At 41.0% G+C, this 15,268-nt stretch overlaps 1 protein-coding gene across 13 annotated transcripts in view; it reads left to right on the top strand.

Moving 5' to 3' along the window:
* LOC139262914 (protein Jade-1-like) overlaps positions 1–15,020 on the top strand; it is a 197,528-nt gene extending 182,508 nt beyond the window's left edge. For 10 of the 13 annotated variants that reach the window (XM_070878203.1, XM_070878205.1, XM_070878204.1 and 7 more), the window contains one exon: positions 3,105–15,020. In XM_070878203.1, the coding sequence (XP_070734304.1) occupies positions 3,105–4,054 (950 nt within the window). In that variant the 3' untranslated portion in view covers positions 4,055–15,020. The remainder of the gene's footprint in view (positions 1–3,104) is intronic. The other 3 variants (XM_070878200.1, XM_070878210.1, XM_070878201.1) reach the window with 3 other exon arrangements.
* Positions 15,021–15,268: the final 248 nt, after the last annotated feature.

A 15,268-nucleotide genomic window follows, 5' to 3' on the forward strand; every position in this document is an offset into this window, starting at 1 on the left:
CCTTTGGAGCCATCCAAACAAGTCACTGGTGGAAATTGTTGCAGTGTGTTTACAGGCCCACAATCTCCTTTGATGCTCCAAAACAACTGCTATTTGTGGACAGGAATTTCAGATTACAAGCCAAAAAATAACTCCAAATGGCAAAAATGCATCTTAGAAAAATAACATTGCCTCCAGCACTAACTTCAGAAGACTGAAATGGAAAGGGTTTAGTAGAAAGTTTTAAATACACTGGCTGACGCTGATGCAAGGCCAGGCCAACTGGTGCATCAAGGAGTCACTGACGTTAAAACCTCTTGCATAAAAAGCCCTATCTCAGAGGGCAATTGTTTTGATCCTCCATTCAGGAGCATGGCTAAGATCAGGAATTCGGTAGTCTCGGTTGTAACGGAACTGTGATCAAATCTATATTCTCCTTTGCTGTGCTGTTGCCCCAATACCCTGTGTGTAATATGGCTTGATTTTCTCTCCTTTGTAAGGGTTAGTCATGCTAGTGAAATAGCACAGTAAGTGAAAGAAAACCTGTCCCTTTTCTGGCCACCAATTTGGAGATGCAACTTCAGCTGTTTAGGAGGTTGAAAAAGTGAAATGTGGGACCATTGTTTTGCATGCTGCATTGCAGATGTGACAGCATATGCTGGACTAAATGCTAGGTGCCAGTATATACAACCATTTTTTTGTTTTTTGTGAGCACCCAATAGTCTTCTGTACCTCGGCATTCTTCCTCAGTCCAGAGAACATTTTTCTCCATTTTCCCCTATGAGCGATGTACTGAGGAGATGACATTGAGGTGATTGGCCATCCCTGTCATTTTGGAGGATTTCCTTCTGCCCCAACATTGCCACTTTCCTCAAAAACAGCTCCTCCAACAAAACTTCCAAGCTCTCTTTGCTAAAGGAGGCATTTCTGGGAACTTCTACCAGACTGGGGAGATTGATTAACAAGCCTTTCTATCTTGTTAATTAGTCTCCACAAAAAAAACTGCTGGTTCCCATTGAATGCTGCAGCCTTCTCAGTTTCCCAACACCCTCCCCGGGGTGACTCATCTCGTTCCACGAAGGGGAAAACTACATGGGGAATTTATTAAAGTGATATAAATGAGCTGACTCTGGGATCTGGTGGGGTTGAGCTGCCACTCTACTCGCAAGGGAGTGCACACTTGAACACTAGGAGCAAGAACTATTTACTGCCTCATCACAGAATCAGCCCTCCTATCCCAAAATAAAGCCGCATTTCTCACCATCCGAGGTGACGGGTGGTGACCCTGCTCCTCACTCCAGCCCGCTCTGTGTGAAGAATCTTCTGTTGATGGGGTTTGTTAAGTCCGCCCTGCGAGGTTCCCAGCCAGTTAAAGGGTCTGATGATGTCATTTGATGATGCATCATCAGCCGGTTTCCTTAAAGGGACCATGGCCACATTGATTTTGATAGTTGTGCTGTCAGTGTTTTACAGCATTGAGCTGCTGCAAGCACTCACAAACACTGCACAAAGTTGCACAGCTGCACCCAGGCTCTCCCATGACTCCCTCAAGGTGCTTAGGGAGGGAGTCACAGCACATAGGGAGGTTCTCTTCCGTTCCAGTGGGTGGAAGAGACCTCCCCAGGGCACCAACACAGCCTGTTTGCACATGGCACAAGCAGGGATGTCGTCAGGAGGACCTGGCTCCAGTGGCGCAAACCTTTCAATGATCTCACACTCAACTCCATCCTGCTGTGCCACTCATCACATCCCCATCATTCTGCCTCCCCTACCCTACTCCTACACATACTTACTCACATCAACTTACCTTACCCCTCCATCCATCCCTCTCTACCACATCCCCACCTCACTAGCCATCCCTCATCCTTGTCCAATCATACCAGCCACCAACGCATAAGGGTAGGCACTTTGGCCTTTTAGCCAATGTTCATGTAGAGTTTCTGCTAATGTGTTGTCAAACATTGAAACCTTGATTTTGAACACTTTATATTCTTGGACAGATTTGTGTGAACCTTTGGAAGTGGCATAGTGAGTAGTGAATGGTGAGACATAAGGGTACCCTCACAATGGTGATGAGTGTGAAAAAAATGGCTTGGGCATTGCAGGGATACTTTATGGTGCTGGTGTGAGGTGGTGAACCTGGCATATCACGTGGCAGCCAGGGTGTACAGCATCAAGTAAAGTAAATGTGGCCATGGTGAGGCCATCTCTGCCTCCCGGGCAGCAATGTGGTCGGGTGCTGATGCCCTGTGTCCTGCGCAGCATCAAGTTTGGTGTTGTTGGTGGTAATGCTGGTGTGTTTAGTGATGTTGGTGCTGGAGCTGATCATAGTGGGATTCTGAGGACCAAGATAAGATTTTTCAAGGGCACTGGTGCTGATGGAATAGATGCCAGCTGAAGTTGAAATGACAGAAGCAATCTGTCAATGGTGAGAGAGGTTCCTCCAAGGAGGTAACAGTGGATAGAGAGTTCACTGTAAACAGTTCCAAACTGCACAGCTCAAAAATGTTTTCCAAATCCGGAAGGCTTCAGTTTCTGAGATTGGAAAGTGAACAGCTGCGAAATAGTAGCTTTTATACCATTTCTGCAGTTGCCAACTAGTCAAAGCAATGGAGAGTCATTGAGAACCCAACGCACTTACCTGACGTGAAGCCCGAGCGATGGGAAGCTCGTTTAAAAACTTGGTAAAAATCCTTTGGAGCTGGTAAAATGCTGCTTAAATAGGTTTAATCCGGGCCATTTTGACAGCAGGCCCGTTTCCAAACCTGCACTCGCAATGCCAGTAAGATTCCAGCGTAAGTCTACACATGCAGGAATAAGGGGAGAATTGGAGGAGAAAAATTACTGTTTCAATAACTTGTTCATAAGGAGTCAATAATAAATAATTAATTTGAGAATGTTGTTATCAGATGTGCCCCTGTAAATAAGCAACATAATTTGCTTTGCTGCCATGTTGAAAGTCATGAATTTTTACTCTGATTTAAACACAATGAGATTTTGATTTGAAATAAAGTAATTCTGAATTGTGGTTGAGAGTTAGCTGAATCTTTATTCTACATATGTGTATGTTGACTGCAACAAAGTATAAAACTTAGGCCTTGCTCATTCTGGTATTTATTTTCCAGGTTTGTCATCGTCCATTTCATTGGATGGGGAACTTTTGCAGAATTGGCTGGCCCAGACTGTTCAAGTTAAGACAGAAAATCTCCTGAGCCATTGGTCTTTACACAGCGATCCAGGAAATGAAGAGACAACAAGCTTCCTGTCAGATAAACTTCTGCACGATGAGCAATCATTATTGAGCATTGGCTCAATGAACCATGCTGGTGATCCTCAGTCGGAGCCATCTTACGCACTGGAAAAAAAATCCAGGCAGAAAGCAGGGCAAGATGGTAAGTCTAAGTCTCTGAGAGATCGAGCAGGCATCATTCACACCAAGAACCAACATAAGAAGCAGCTGGACTATCCGCTAGATGGCACATCCTGGCCTGATAACTCCAATGAACTTCCTACTCGGGGCATTTGCAAAAATGGGTCTAAAGGACTAGGGTCAAAGGCCAATGGAAGTCACAAAAGAGCCAACGAAGTGCAAAAGACCAGCAAAAAGCAGGCCTCACATCATTCCAGTTCCAAGGCAGCTCTCCCCAGTACACCGCCGATAAGGAATATCAGTGAAATTGGTGAAACTTTGGACTATTTTGAATCTGCTGTACCTAAACCCAGTTCTTCAGTTAAAGTGCCTAACACATCTACAAACCCCAAATCTTGGGTAACATTCAAGATTCCAAAACCAAGAGAAAGCAGCAGGAAGTCACAAGTGCAGAAGCAGGATCTGGGAAACGGATACCAGCTGATGAACCCAGACAGAGAAAAAAAGCCCAAAGAGACATCAAAGGTGAAGCTGCTCTTCGACAATGAGACTGATGGCTATTTTTCTGATGCTGAAATGAGTGACTCGGACACAGAATCTATGGCTGCCAGGTCGCAAAGGCTTCAGCGGTTGAATTCAGAAAGCGTGGTTGTACACCGAAAATGTGGTGGAGAGGTTGTCAGAAGGAGCATTCTGGCTTCCTAAGTATCCAGAGTAATTGGATAAAGAATAGTCAGGTGGCTCAAATCCCCAGTTACTGCTCTCGCACTCATTTTGGTTGGTAATCTGACCTACGAAATGCTTATTCTGCAAGTTCCAACTTAATGGTTAAAGTTTCAGTGTCACTGCCTCTCTTTTCCTTGCCCTAAAGGAGTATCTCTGTGTGTAAAATTCCAGTCAGTAAAAGCCCTTTGAAATAGTATGTGACTCCACTTACAATAAACCAGCATGCAATCAAAGTTACTAAATATAGTATATACTGTGTAGTTTATGCCCTGGTGATCTGTGAAGAAATAATTCCATGTTACTAGAGTGCCAGTTATATGCTGCCCTACACCTTCAGGTATTCCATCACTGTCTTCTTTATTTCCTTCCTGCATTATGCTGCTTTCACCCAATTGCTGCATAACAGTAGGAAAAGTTAAAAAAAGCCTTAATTAAAAAAAACAGAAGAAATTATACACTATATATTATAAAGCTTAATGGTTGACAGTAAGTTTAAGGCAGTGATTCAGCCTTTGAAATACATGTGCTATCATTCATAAACCCTTCAGGCTTTAATCTCATGGTTTGTGGCATCATCAGGAGTTCGTGATTGAATTGCTGCCTCATAACTCACCACCAGCCGTCTGTTAGCCTACATCTGATGTAGTAACATTTGCCGAGTTTAGTCTCTTATTACGCACTGTCATAAAGCAGTAAGGGGCTAAACAGTCACCGTGCTTACTATTTTGGGGGCGTTCATTGCTCTGTCCCACTTGGCAGTCTGTCTGTGTCATATGAACACGTTGGCAGTCTGGAGGGAGAGGTGATGCAACCGTGATTAAGATTTTGAACAAAAGAAAAACTCCCGTTAGGTGAGGGATAAGATTAAGTGCAAGGAAGGACTTGTAGAAAAATAAAAAATGATTAGATTTTTGTGGCATTCATCTTCTTTAAAAAAAAAGCACAAAATGCACTTTTTGGAAGTCTGTCACATGGATGAAAGTGCTGACTTCATAGGCCATACAGGAGTTGCAAAGCAAAAGGGAATTTTTTTTGTACTTTTTAGAAATGTTAGGAAGTAGCCAGGTGTTAAAAAGGAAACTATCTGATATAATGTATACCAGAGTGTCATACCCGGTAACAGTTCATTATATAATGCTACAGGTTACACGCTGTGTTATGATACAATGCAGGAGTGTTGCACCCTATTATACAGTGTAGTATGCTGTAATACATCTGAGTGTTGTGCCCAGAAACACATACACAGGTTTTGAAGTTATGCCATCGAGTGTGAATGTTAATGTGTTTGAAATTCACCTCTCCACTATTTTAACCAGCAAATTAACCTATTTATTTTAAACAGGTTAACACCTCCACTAAAATAGCAGAGAAGAATTTCAGACAAACACGTAAGCATCCATACACTGGTATCCCAAGGCATAATTTCAGGGCCATAGTGTATTATATGATATGTCCACTAACACACCATGTATATGTATACAGGAGTTTTAGGGCTGATTGTAACTCGGCTTGCCTGGCAGCAATGGGACGATGATAGAGTTAAAATTGCTGTGGCCCACTTACTGCCCCGCTGCCATATTTGCTGTGGACTTTCATAGGCGCCCACCTGAATCAGCCGGCACCCTCATTACCGCATGTAAAATGGGGGCCTAGATGTACCTCGGACCCCAGTGCAATTTAGAGAGACAGCTGGGCAGAGTGTGAGCTGTTCACCCACCCACCCTTCCAAACCTGCCTGTCAGCCTCCAGGCCTACTGATACTGCACTGGCCCAAAGCTGGTGAGCCGCAACAAGGGTGTCCATTCGGGGCAGGTAGCTCACTGACAGCATAGTAATGAGGCCTTCAATGCATGAGGCCTCCCACCAGCAGAATGCTATCCGCATATTTCATGGCTGGAGTTAAAATCAACCCTATTATACAAGACATACACAGGTGTGTTATGTCTCAGTAACACATTGTATTACAAGATGAATGATATATCTAGTAACACAGACTGTAATTTACTATATATTACATATAGTGTGTGTTCTATCCAGTAACACACAGAGTATTATATAATATATATACAGGAGTGTTACACCCTTCTACAACAGTGGGTTTTCGTGTACAAATATCTTGCATTGCGTAATACTTGGTAAAACCCTCTCAAGTATTGAATTTTCTAATGGCATTTTAATGCTAGGATGAACAGTTAACTCACTGTTGTACATTTTTAAGGATATATTGGGTGAATGAAAGCTAAATCCAAAGGACAAATCTCAATATTCCAAAATGTTCACATGTAGAAAGGCAGTGTACATATGGTGATATAAGGCTGGAGGAAGTTTCAGAGTTTCAGATTCACTGCCCCTTGGTAACATCAACAAGCATGGAGCCAGCTTGTATGCTGATAACACTCAGCTCTACCTCTACACCATTCCTCTTGGCCCCACTACCACCTCTGAGCTATCATATTGTCTGTCCGACATCGATTCATGGATGAGATGCAAATTCCACCAACTAAACACTGGGAAGGCATTGATTTCAACCTTCGCCAAGTCTGCACCATTAACATTGACTTTATTCTCCTCCCCAGCCATTTGCTCAGTCTGAATTAGATTGTATAAAAGATTGCTTATTTCCACTGCGATCCCTGCCTCCACCCCACCTCATCCCTCCTGCCGCAAAGCCCTTACTCATGCCTTTGACACCTGTAGACAATTTCTCTAATGTCCTACACACTGGCCCCCATAGACGCCAACTGGTCTACAATGCAGCCATTTGTCCCACACCAAGGTGGGAAAGTTTCTCGGACCTGCTCCCACTCCACCAGCACTTACTTCACCCACCAGAAGTGTGGCAGGAACCCGGTTTGCAGGCGTAATAGGATTTTTGCCCCAATTCCTACAAGGTGACGTAGCTGAAGCAGCTCAAAGCAATTTCCCCACTTCTGTCCCACTTGCTTATCATCTTGTCTGTGCTAACCCACATTGAATCTCCTCCAGCGCATTACATGTTACATGTTCGTTATTTGTCATCAAATCTCACTATGGCCTCACCCCACTCTAACTCTGAAACTTCCTCCAGCCTTATATCACCTCCCACATCCTTCAGCTCTCCAACTCTGACCTTTTGTGTATGTTCCTCTCCCTTTACTCCACCATTAGTGGCAAATATTATTCTCCAGAATTTCCTCTCTAATCTTCATTACATCACACTGACAGTTCAGGAGAAATCTTTAGACAATGAGGTTAAAGTACCCACATTGAATAAAGATTTTTAAAGTTTGCTGTTAGCACTCTGTCGTATGGTAGTAATAATTTCAAATTTCAACTGTTTATAACCCATAAGCTTTACAACCACAATCAAGTTTATAGTGAGAAAGTTCAAAGATGGCTTATCAGATGCCCAAGAAAGAAGACCACTCACATTGTATTGTAAGCTGAAAGGTTACGAATTGATTTGAGCAGCTTTTAATTTTCACTTAAAAACAAGTCAGGTGCAAGATATGAAATCTGGTCCTTACTTTTTCTTAAACATGTTAATCATTGGGTATGTTAATAATGGCGTGGTCTAACTATTCTTTCCATTTTTTTTCTTGGAATATATACCTTGCACAGAAGGCTTTTGTGACAGGAACGTCCTGTCAACAATAGGAAGTGCTTACAAGAAGAACTTCCTGACAACATCTGGGACTTTCTGAAAACCCACAGGACATTTTGTTAACCAGAGGTATCTAATCCAAAGTTACAGCACTACTGGTCAATCAGAAACCACTATGACTGAGCCCTAATCTTGAGCTTGTGGTTTTTAGCACCAGCAGCCCTGTAGAATTGGCCACAACATGGAACATGACCATGATGAATAATTGAGTTCCTCAGTGATTAAAACTTCAACAAACTCCATTAAAATGCACAATATAGAATTTGCTCTCTGTCCATTTTTATGCACTAGATCTCAAGTTAAATAAGTTCTATATATTCTCAAGGGCGGAAAAACTACTTTATCCATTTTTGTATTCACTGGCAGTAATAAATACTTCTGGGTCAGATCTGCTGTGGCTTAGGGCCGATTCTGAGTTTCACAGCATTGTGCTGGATTGAAACCTTGAACAACGTCCCAAGTAAACCACTCCCGCTTCACCAAATACCATAGCTGGTCTAAAATGGTCTTAATCCTGGGCCTGTTTCAAAACGCATTGCCGTGAAACTCGCCAGCTAAAAATACAACTTAGAATTGCGAGAAATGTTAAAACAGGGTTCATTGATTTAACTGTTTATGTTAAACTAGAGTTGTTATTTCTTGCCTTGAAGTAAACTGTCAACAGATGTTGACTCCTTTGCATTGTCTAAGATGTTTAGTATTGCTGTCATGTGGGTCAGTACATTGGATAGCTGCATTATTGTCACACCTGGAGCTGGGTTCTCTCTAAAATAATTCGGATGCCTTTGTAAACTGCCATCAGCACCCCCACCCTCCTGGATATGGATATGTTGAAAAAAACATGTAAATTACACGTATGACTACCTGTTCTGTTTAAAAGGTTCCTTGTTTGGAAAACTGAAGATGTCCGCACATGTGGTGCCAGAAGTGAGTAGAGCTGGGGTAAGACTGGAAGAACCACTACCGTCCATAACAAGGAAGCCTCACTCTCCCACTTTTGCTTCTCTCTGGGCATCCCATTTATTTTCGGGGGATCCTTATGTAACTGTAGTGTGATGTTGTCAAGGCTTCCGGTGTCCCCACAAATACGCTTCTGTACCAATAACAATATTTCAACAAAGTACAAAAAAAAGATCATTTATATATTTCGTCTGAAGTTTACCATTCCAGCTTATTATGAACTATATTGATGTTCCGCAGCTCATGAACATTTGATTCATGTGTGAAAATGACACCAAATAAATGAAAGTTGAAATAGGCAACAAAAGATGTTGGATCCTCCAGCAGTTGACCAATGCTAGGGCTGTTGTATGAGTATATTCAAACCACTACCAGAGTCTTTGGCCATTTAATATATCTGAATTGATACTAGTGCCCTTGAACATGGCTATCTCATGGGCCTTCAGATGGGTCAGTTAGTAAATTCATTGCATGTTGTGGTATTGAGCCACATAGACCAGGAAAGTTCCAGGTTTGGTTCCTAGGTGTGTGCTGATCGCAGCCAGAGTAGCAACAGAAATGTTTGTAATTGGCCTTTGTGTCTCTGAGCTACGTAGAGGGGAAAATAATCTGTCAGAGTTGTCATTCCTGATTGGTGCCTAATGGATGTAAAGATTGCGTGAGGGTAGAGCTCGACTGTTAAGCCTATTCTTGTCAAATTGTCTTAGTACTCGCAGTGTAAGCTGACATATGTGGATTGACCACTTGGGCGTGGTACGGTGTCCGGCCGTGATCCCCAGTATGAGTCACTGCCTTCAGGAGAGAAGGGGAAAAAAATTGGGGGATAGGGGCATCAGTAAAAGTGTCAGTGTCCTTCAACATGGATATCACTAGTTTAGAAAAAGTCTGACTGTTCCTGCACTTTGTCGCTGATTATGTGTTACTTTAAAGAGATACTTTACTATGAGATAAAGTGGCAGAAAATTAGCTAGTGCATGTACTGTACTGCTGCAGAATTTCAGGTATTTGGTTGTAGGCAATATCGAATCTGATTGAGAAGGTTGGCATTGATTGCTTCCAGTAGAGATTAGAATCCCTGAACACCCTAAAGCCCGAAGTGAGAATTCAGTTGTGGTCACATTAACAATTAAATGTGTCGAGGTGCTGAAATCCCAAATTGATCCGGATGTGTTACTTCATTACGGTACCACCTGAGGCAGTGTAGAAAGAATGAGACGTGGTGAACCAGGATCAGCAAACTGAACACTCAAAATCAAAAGCTGGCACATTTAAAAAAAAGAGAAATATTGGTTCAAAAGAAGTGCAAATGGAAGCACCTGCAGTAGTCACTTCAATCCTGACAGGGTTAGAATTGAATTCCGTACTAGGAATTGAATTCCTCAGAAGGAAATAGTAACACATCTGCGAGGAGCCTGTGCTTTAGTAAAAAGGGAGGTACATGGCATTTTCTTTGTGATCTATCAGCTCCCCAGCAATTCCCATGTAATGAATCATCTTCGGAGTACTGGAGACATCAATCAGCAGCTATTTATTTGCTTTAGCCTATAGTCAATAATGCTTTTAAAACATAGAAAATATATGTGATGCATGTCTTTCAAAAAAGTCATTAGGTGAAGCCATCACTGAAGTAAAAGTCCTTTTTTTGCGAGCATACAAAGCCCTGTATTTTCTATCAGTCCCCAGGTACCTGGTCTTCCTGCACTAAACACTACTTGCAGTTGAGAGAAAAATGATCTACTCCCAGGCTTCTGCTGATGTTGCTCTGAGCTCACCACAAGAGGCTGCATGACAATGACCCAGGCATGACTGGCCTCTGTTTTTCTTGCTTTTCCTCTAATGGGGACGCCATTGGCCACGTCCCCACAGCTGCGATATTCAATATAGAAGGAACCAGTTCTGTGTTCCTCACTGTCATAGAAGTTTGCAGTGCTGTTCTAATGCATTCATGTACCTAAAATAGTTGTTTTTGCATTTACTAATACCTAGCCATTGTGTAACATGTCATTAGAAACAGGTGTTTGTTAGGGTGAAATCTCGATCTGTAAAATGTGCACGGCTCACTTTAACTTGATATGCACACAGCTGAATTAATTACCAGTTAATCTATCAAAATTACAATTACTTTCTTTTTCGTGTCTCAGTCAGTGCTGTTCATGTCCCACTCTGAATCTCACTATTCCATACAATGATTTGCCCTCCCAACCGCTGCAATCTGAAACTGACAGTGGAGATCACATGGTTACACAGATAAAACCAAAAGAACAGTTGAAAGGGAGAAAAGGCATGGCAATTGTGTTCTGGGAAAATCACAGGCTGATCTAAACTCCAGGGAGCACATGCGCCAACTGTTAAATTACTTGTCTAGCTTGCAACAGTGGTGGTTTACAGATTCCTGCTTGTCTCAATAGTTTTTCATCCTGGATCTTTTCACCCACAATGCCCATCTAAATGTGTCCGAGTTAAGTTGAATTTTTTGGTATATTTTTGTTGGTACAGTTTATATCCTTTCAGATTTCTTGATGTACATCGATTTCCATTTATCTGCCATTTGTTCAGTACCTTCCTCTCAGCTAAATAATTGTTCACACCTAGGATAAAAATTGTGTTTATTAGCACGACTAATATAAGATTCTAATCAACTTGGCACTTCAGGTATGGTTTACATGATCCATTAAGGCTGTTCTATCCTTTTTGTAAGTCTAGAAATGGATATGATTCCAAACCACAGGCTTTGAGTTTGTAATTTTTTTTAAAAATTGGGGAGGAGAGAGGGTGCAACTGCTGTAAAATCTGGTATAGAAATCACACGTCCATATTTATTTAGGAAGTAAAATTGGTGAAATGTATAGTTACTGAAAACAAATAAGGGAGGAAGAACTTCTTCAGTCAAAGAGTGATTGGTGTTTTATTAATCTCTTGTTCAGGATAGGAGAAACAGAAACTGAAACGGGATGTAATGGGAGAGTTAGGGTAGTAGAAAGGTGAGCTTCATGGCCTTTTCTTGTCCCTGCTCTTGCCAAGGCTTTTTCTTTAGAAATCCTATCCCAGAGTTCTAAAATGCAGAAATCCAATTTATGGTGCCATTTGATGAGAACAGAATAATGGACTGTTTTTGGAGTAAATACCTCAACTTTTTTTAAAATTTGTCTTGCGAAAACATTCAAGATCTTTCTAAGATGCTTATTTACAAATACATTGTATGATTTATCGAAACAGCTTGTGAATGTGGCTTTTATAGATTGCAATGCCATATTTTATTATAAATGCATTAACACACGCCCACAGTTAGGCCCCTGTGAATTTCGAACGGCACAAGTGGATCCCAATAATGAGAAATACATAATTCAAAGCTGCCACATGTATAGACGCCATTAACTGTAAAGAAGTTTATATGCCTTTGCGCTGCATACCCATCCACTTTCCCCATACAACCTCTGCATTCTAAAACTAGCAATGGAGCTCATGACTATATACTTAAAAACAAACATTATATAAATAATGCAAAAAGCCCAAATCCTAAAATTTAAAAAGGAAAATAGATAAGTATTGCAAACCAAAGGTGGATTACTCACTGCTTGTGAAGGGAGACTGTTCATCCAAACCAAACAGGCATAAGTGTGGGGGCAGCTTTATGTTCCAGGTAGATGCTTCACAGGGAGGGTAAGTGCACCAGCATGCCCAATGCACTATCATGTATCTCCTTGTGGCTAGTTGTGACTGACATTGGTAACAGTCTAGGAACTAGATGCCTACCAGATTGTTTTGGGAATGGCCAGAGGGAAAATAAACATTTAAGAGAAGAAAATGAGGAAAATTGGAGTACAATCAGTTAGCACACTGACTCTATGTCCGAGACCTGAATTTGGATTGATGGAATTAACGTCTTTTCTCTCTGCTGTCTGTAAGGGCCTAAGTAGCTTAGGCAATTTCAATTCAGTTCTTAGTGGGTGCAGATGCACAAAGCAAAACTAACCCTAATTTGACACAAAATTTGCAATCTTTCTGATATCCATACTGATAGCTGGTGTGGGAAATGGAAAAACCACATTTGTACAGTGTAAGGTTGGGTTAGAGGCTGGGAGAGAGCTTTAGGTTACATCGAACCTATACTGTATCTGACCTGGGAGCAGCTAAATTGTCAAAAATTGGAAAATATTTATGACTTATATTAATAATAGAGATTGTCAAAAGGGTAAACTTTTTTTCTCAATATGGCACTATAGATTTCAGAAATACATTTTGGGAAATATCTATCACTGGACAGCCATGAATCATACTGGCGCGTTTAGTTTCTGGAAAAAAAATTCTGCCAAAAGGTGGTAATGTTCCCTCTAAGCACCTGTAGTGTGATTTACTCCAACCAGGTCACCTCATCCCATCCTAATGTGGCTGTTAGATTCCTAGTGTGTTTTCCTGGAATGGCATGACCTGTATGCATCCGTATCACATCTAGCTGAGATGTAGGCACTCTTTGCTGTTTTTCAAGATCTTGAGGTATAGAGAGGGAATGCTGTGTTTCGAACAACAGTCTGTTTAATACGTCTCTGCAGTGCACAGATAGACGAACATGCAAGAGTGAATTAGAGAGTGGACTCTAATCAAGGGGTGCAGATGGTTTATGTGGAATTCTGGGAGCAAGTTGTGACCAATAATCTAATTGAGTGGTTCAGGTAGTTTGTGTATGTAACGACATATATCTAGGACTGAATTACAGATCTAAATTTAATTCAGAGATTACTGTTAGTTTGCATGTGGAATAACAGGAATCCAGGAGTGTATCACAGGCTCAGGAGTTTGTTAATAAGCTTGAGCAATGTACAACTCTCAATCCGATTCTCTTGATTAGATTCTAGCCTTGAAGTTGCTCCCATCTGATGGATTTTTAATGTTATGTGGTGTTTTACTTTTAGGAGATTTTATTCATGAAATTTATTTTTGAACTGGCAGTTCTGAGTACAGACATGATCTGCCAGTTCATCATTGATATCAGATGGTGTTCGCAACTTAGGATTACTGATTGTGAAGATATCACTGCCTTTTTATTGAAAAATAACATGCACCTAAGAAATTCTAAGATGAATGTAATAAAAAAAGGAAAGGATACAACAATGCTTAATCAAGAAAGGGTAGTCCGTGTGTCTAACATGGTGATTGTCGATGATTATTTCCCATATATAGAATATGTAGACTAGTACAAATATTTCACACTTGATCATTGATTTGGAGTCATTACACAAGCCTATTGAATGGTCAGCTCACCACCGATACTAACATACTGAAGAAACTGATAAAATTACAAGAGTTTCAGAAAGGAAATTCTGAATCAATTTCTTGAATGGAGTCAGATTTAGACTCTGTAAATTACCTGTGCTTGCTGCATTAATGTAAAAGACATATAGATTCGGTAATGTAGTGTAAACGGAGATATAGACAACATTAAGAAAAAAAGTTTTCCATATTCAGGTTTTGTTAGACTGTAGCGACAGTATGTACCATAGGAACTCCAGACCTTACTGAACACACTGCCTTCTACCAGTGCTTATTTCAATGTGCTTAAATAGTTACAATATATCCACATACGCTGTTTGCTGATACTGTATTCCAATCCTAGACCATACTGCCTGCTGAGTAGTTTCTTCCGTCATATGTACTCATTACAGAAAACGCAAAAGAAAGAGGAATCTCGTCTGTTGTCCGAGTTAAGTTGCTGTCTGCGTTGTATGTAAAATAGTAAAACTCAGTGTGAGCTCCTGGAGTTTACACAATTATGGCAAGCGGGAGGCCTTGTGTGTCTTTTGTTTCAAGGAAAAGCGACGTGCCATTTGTTAATAATAAAGAGAATAACGGAGATATATATAAAGAAGAAATGCTATTTTAAATTATTTTTGGCTTTTTTTTGCAATATTTATTTTCTTGTATTAGAGTACTTATAAATCCTTTGTAGAGAAGAAATGTATTTTCCATTAGTGCAAAAGAAATCGTATAAGCTGCAGACCTATTAATCTTTTGTACATTTTCCATGTCAGCGACTTTTAAAGCAATATGATGTACCAGAAGTTGTGTACTTTGTGTAATTGCATTGCTGTTGGTGTTGACTTGGAATTGCTAAGTTCTCTAATTGTTCCATTTTGGATCTCAATTGGAGCAAAGTTGCACTTCAGAGTCCTGAAAGAGCAAAACCCTCGACAGAGACACAGAAAGAACTTGTACAGAGAGGACTACTGTACAGAGAGGGACCCTGTACACAAAGAGAAAGAAATTGCTGATTACAGAGTTTGATAACTTGGCATTTGTCAGTTCATTGGCAGCATACAATCAATAAAGCAGTGTTTTACAAATAAACAGTCGTCTTTCCTTTTTGTCACCCACTTCTTACCCTTCTGAAGCCAATGAGTCATACTGAAGTCCAATTGTACATGTACCAAAAACTCATCCACAAAAGGTCTTCAGCTGTGAGGTGAGTGGTGTGCGGCCTCAGCCAGTTCAGCCCTGGCCCCAATCAGCAGCCATGTGTATGCACTTTCCAGCAGTAGGCAATAAATAACAAAGATTGAACCTGTAACCTTACTGATCAGTATGGCTCAGTATCA

Source organism: Pristiophorus japonicus, chromosome 4 (genome assembly GCF_044704955.1).
Source record: "Pristiophorus japonicus isolate sPriJap1 chromosome 4, sPriJap1.hap1, whole genome shotgun sequence".
NCBI classification, from domain to species: Eukaryota; Metazoa; Chordata; class Chondrichthyes; family Pristiophoridae; genus Pristiophorus; species Pristiophorus japonicus.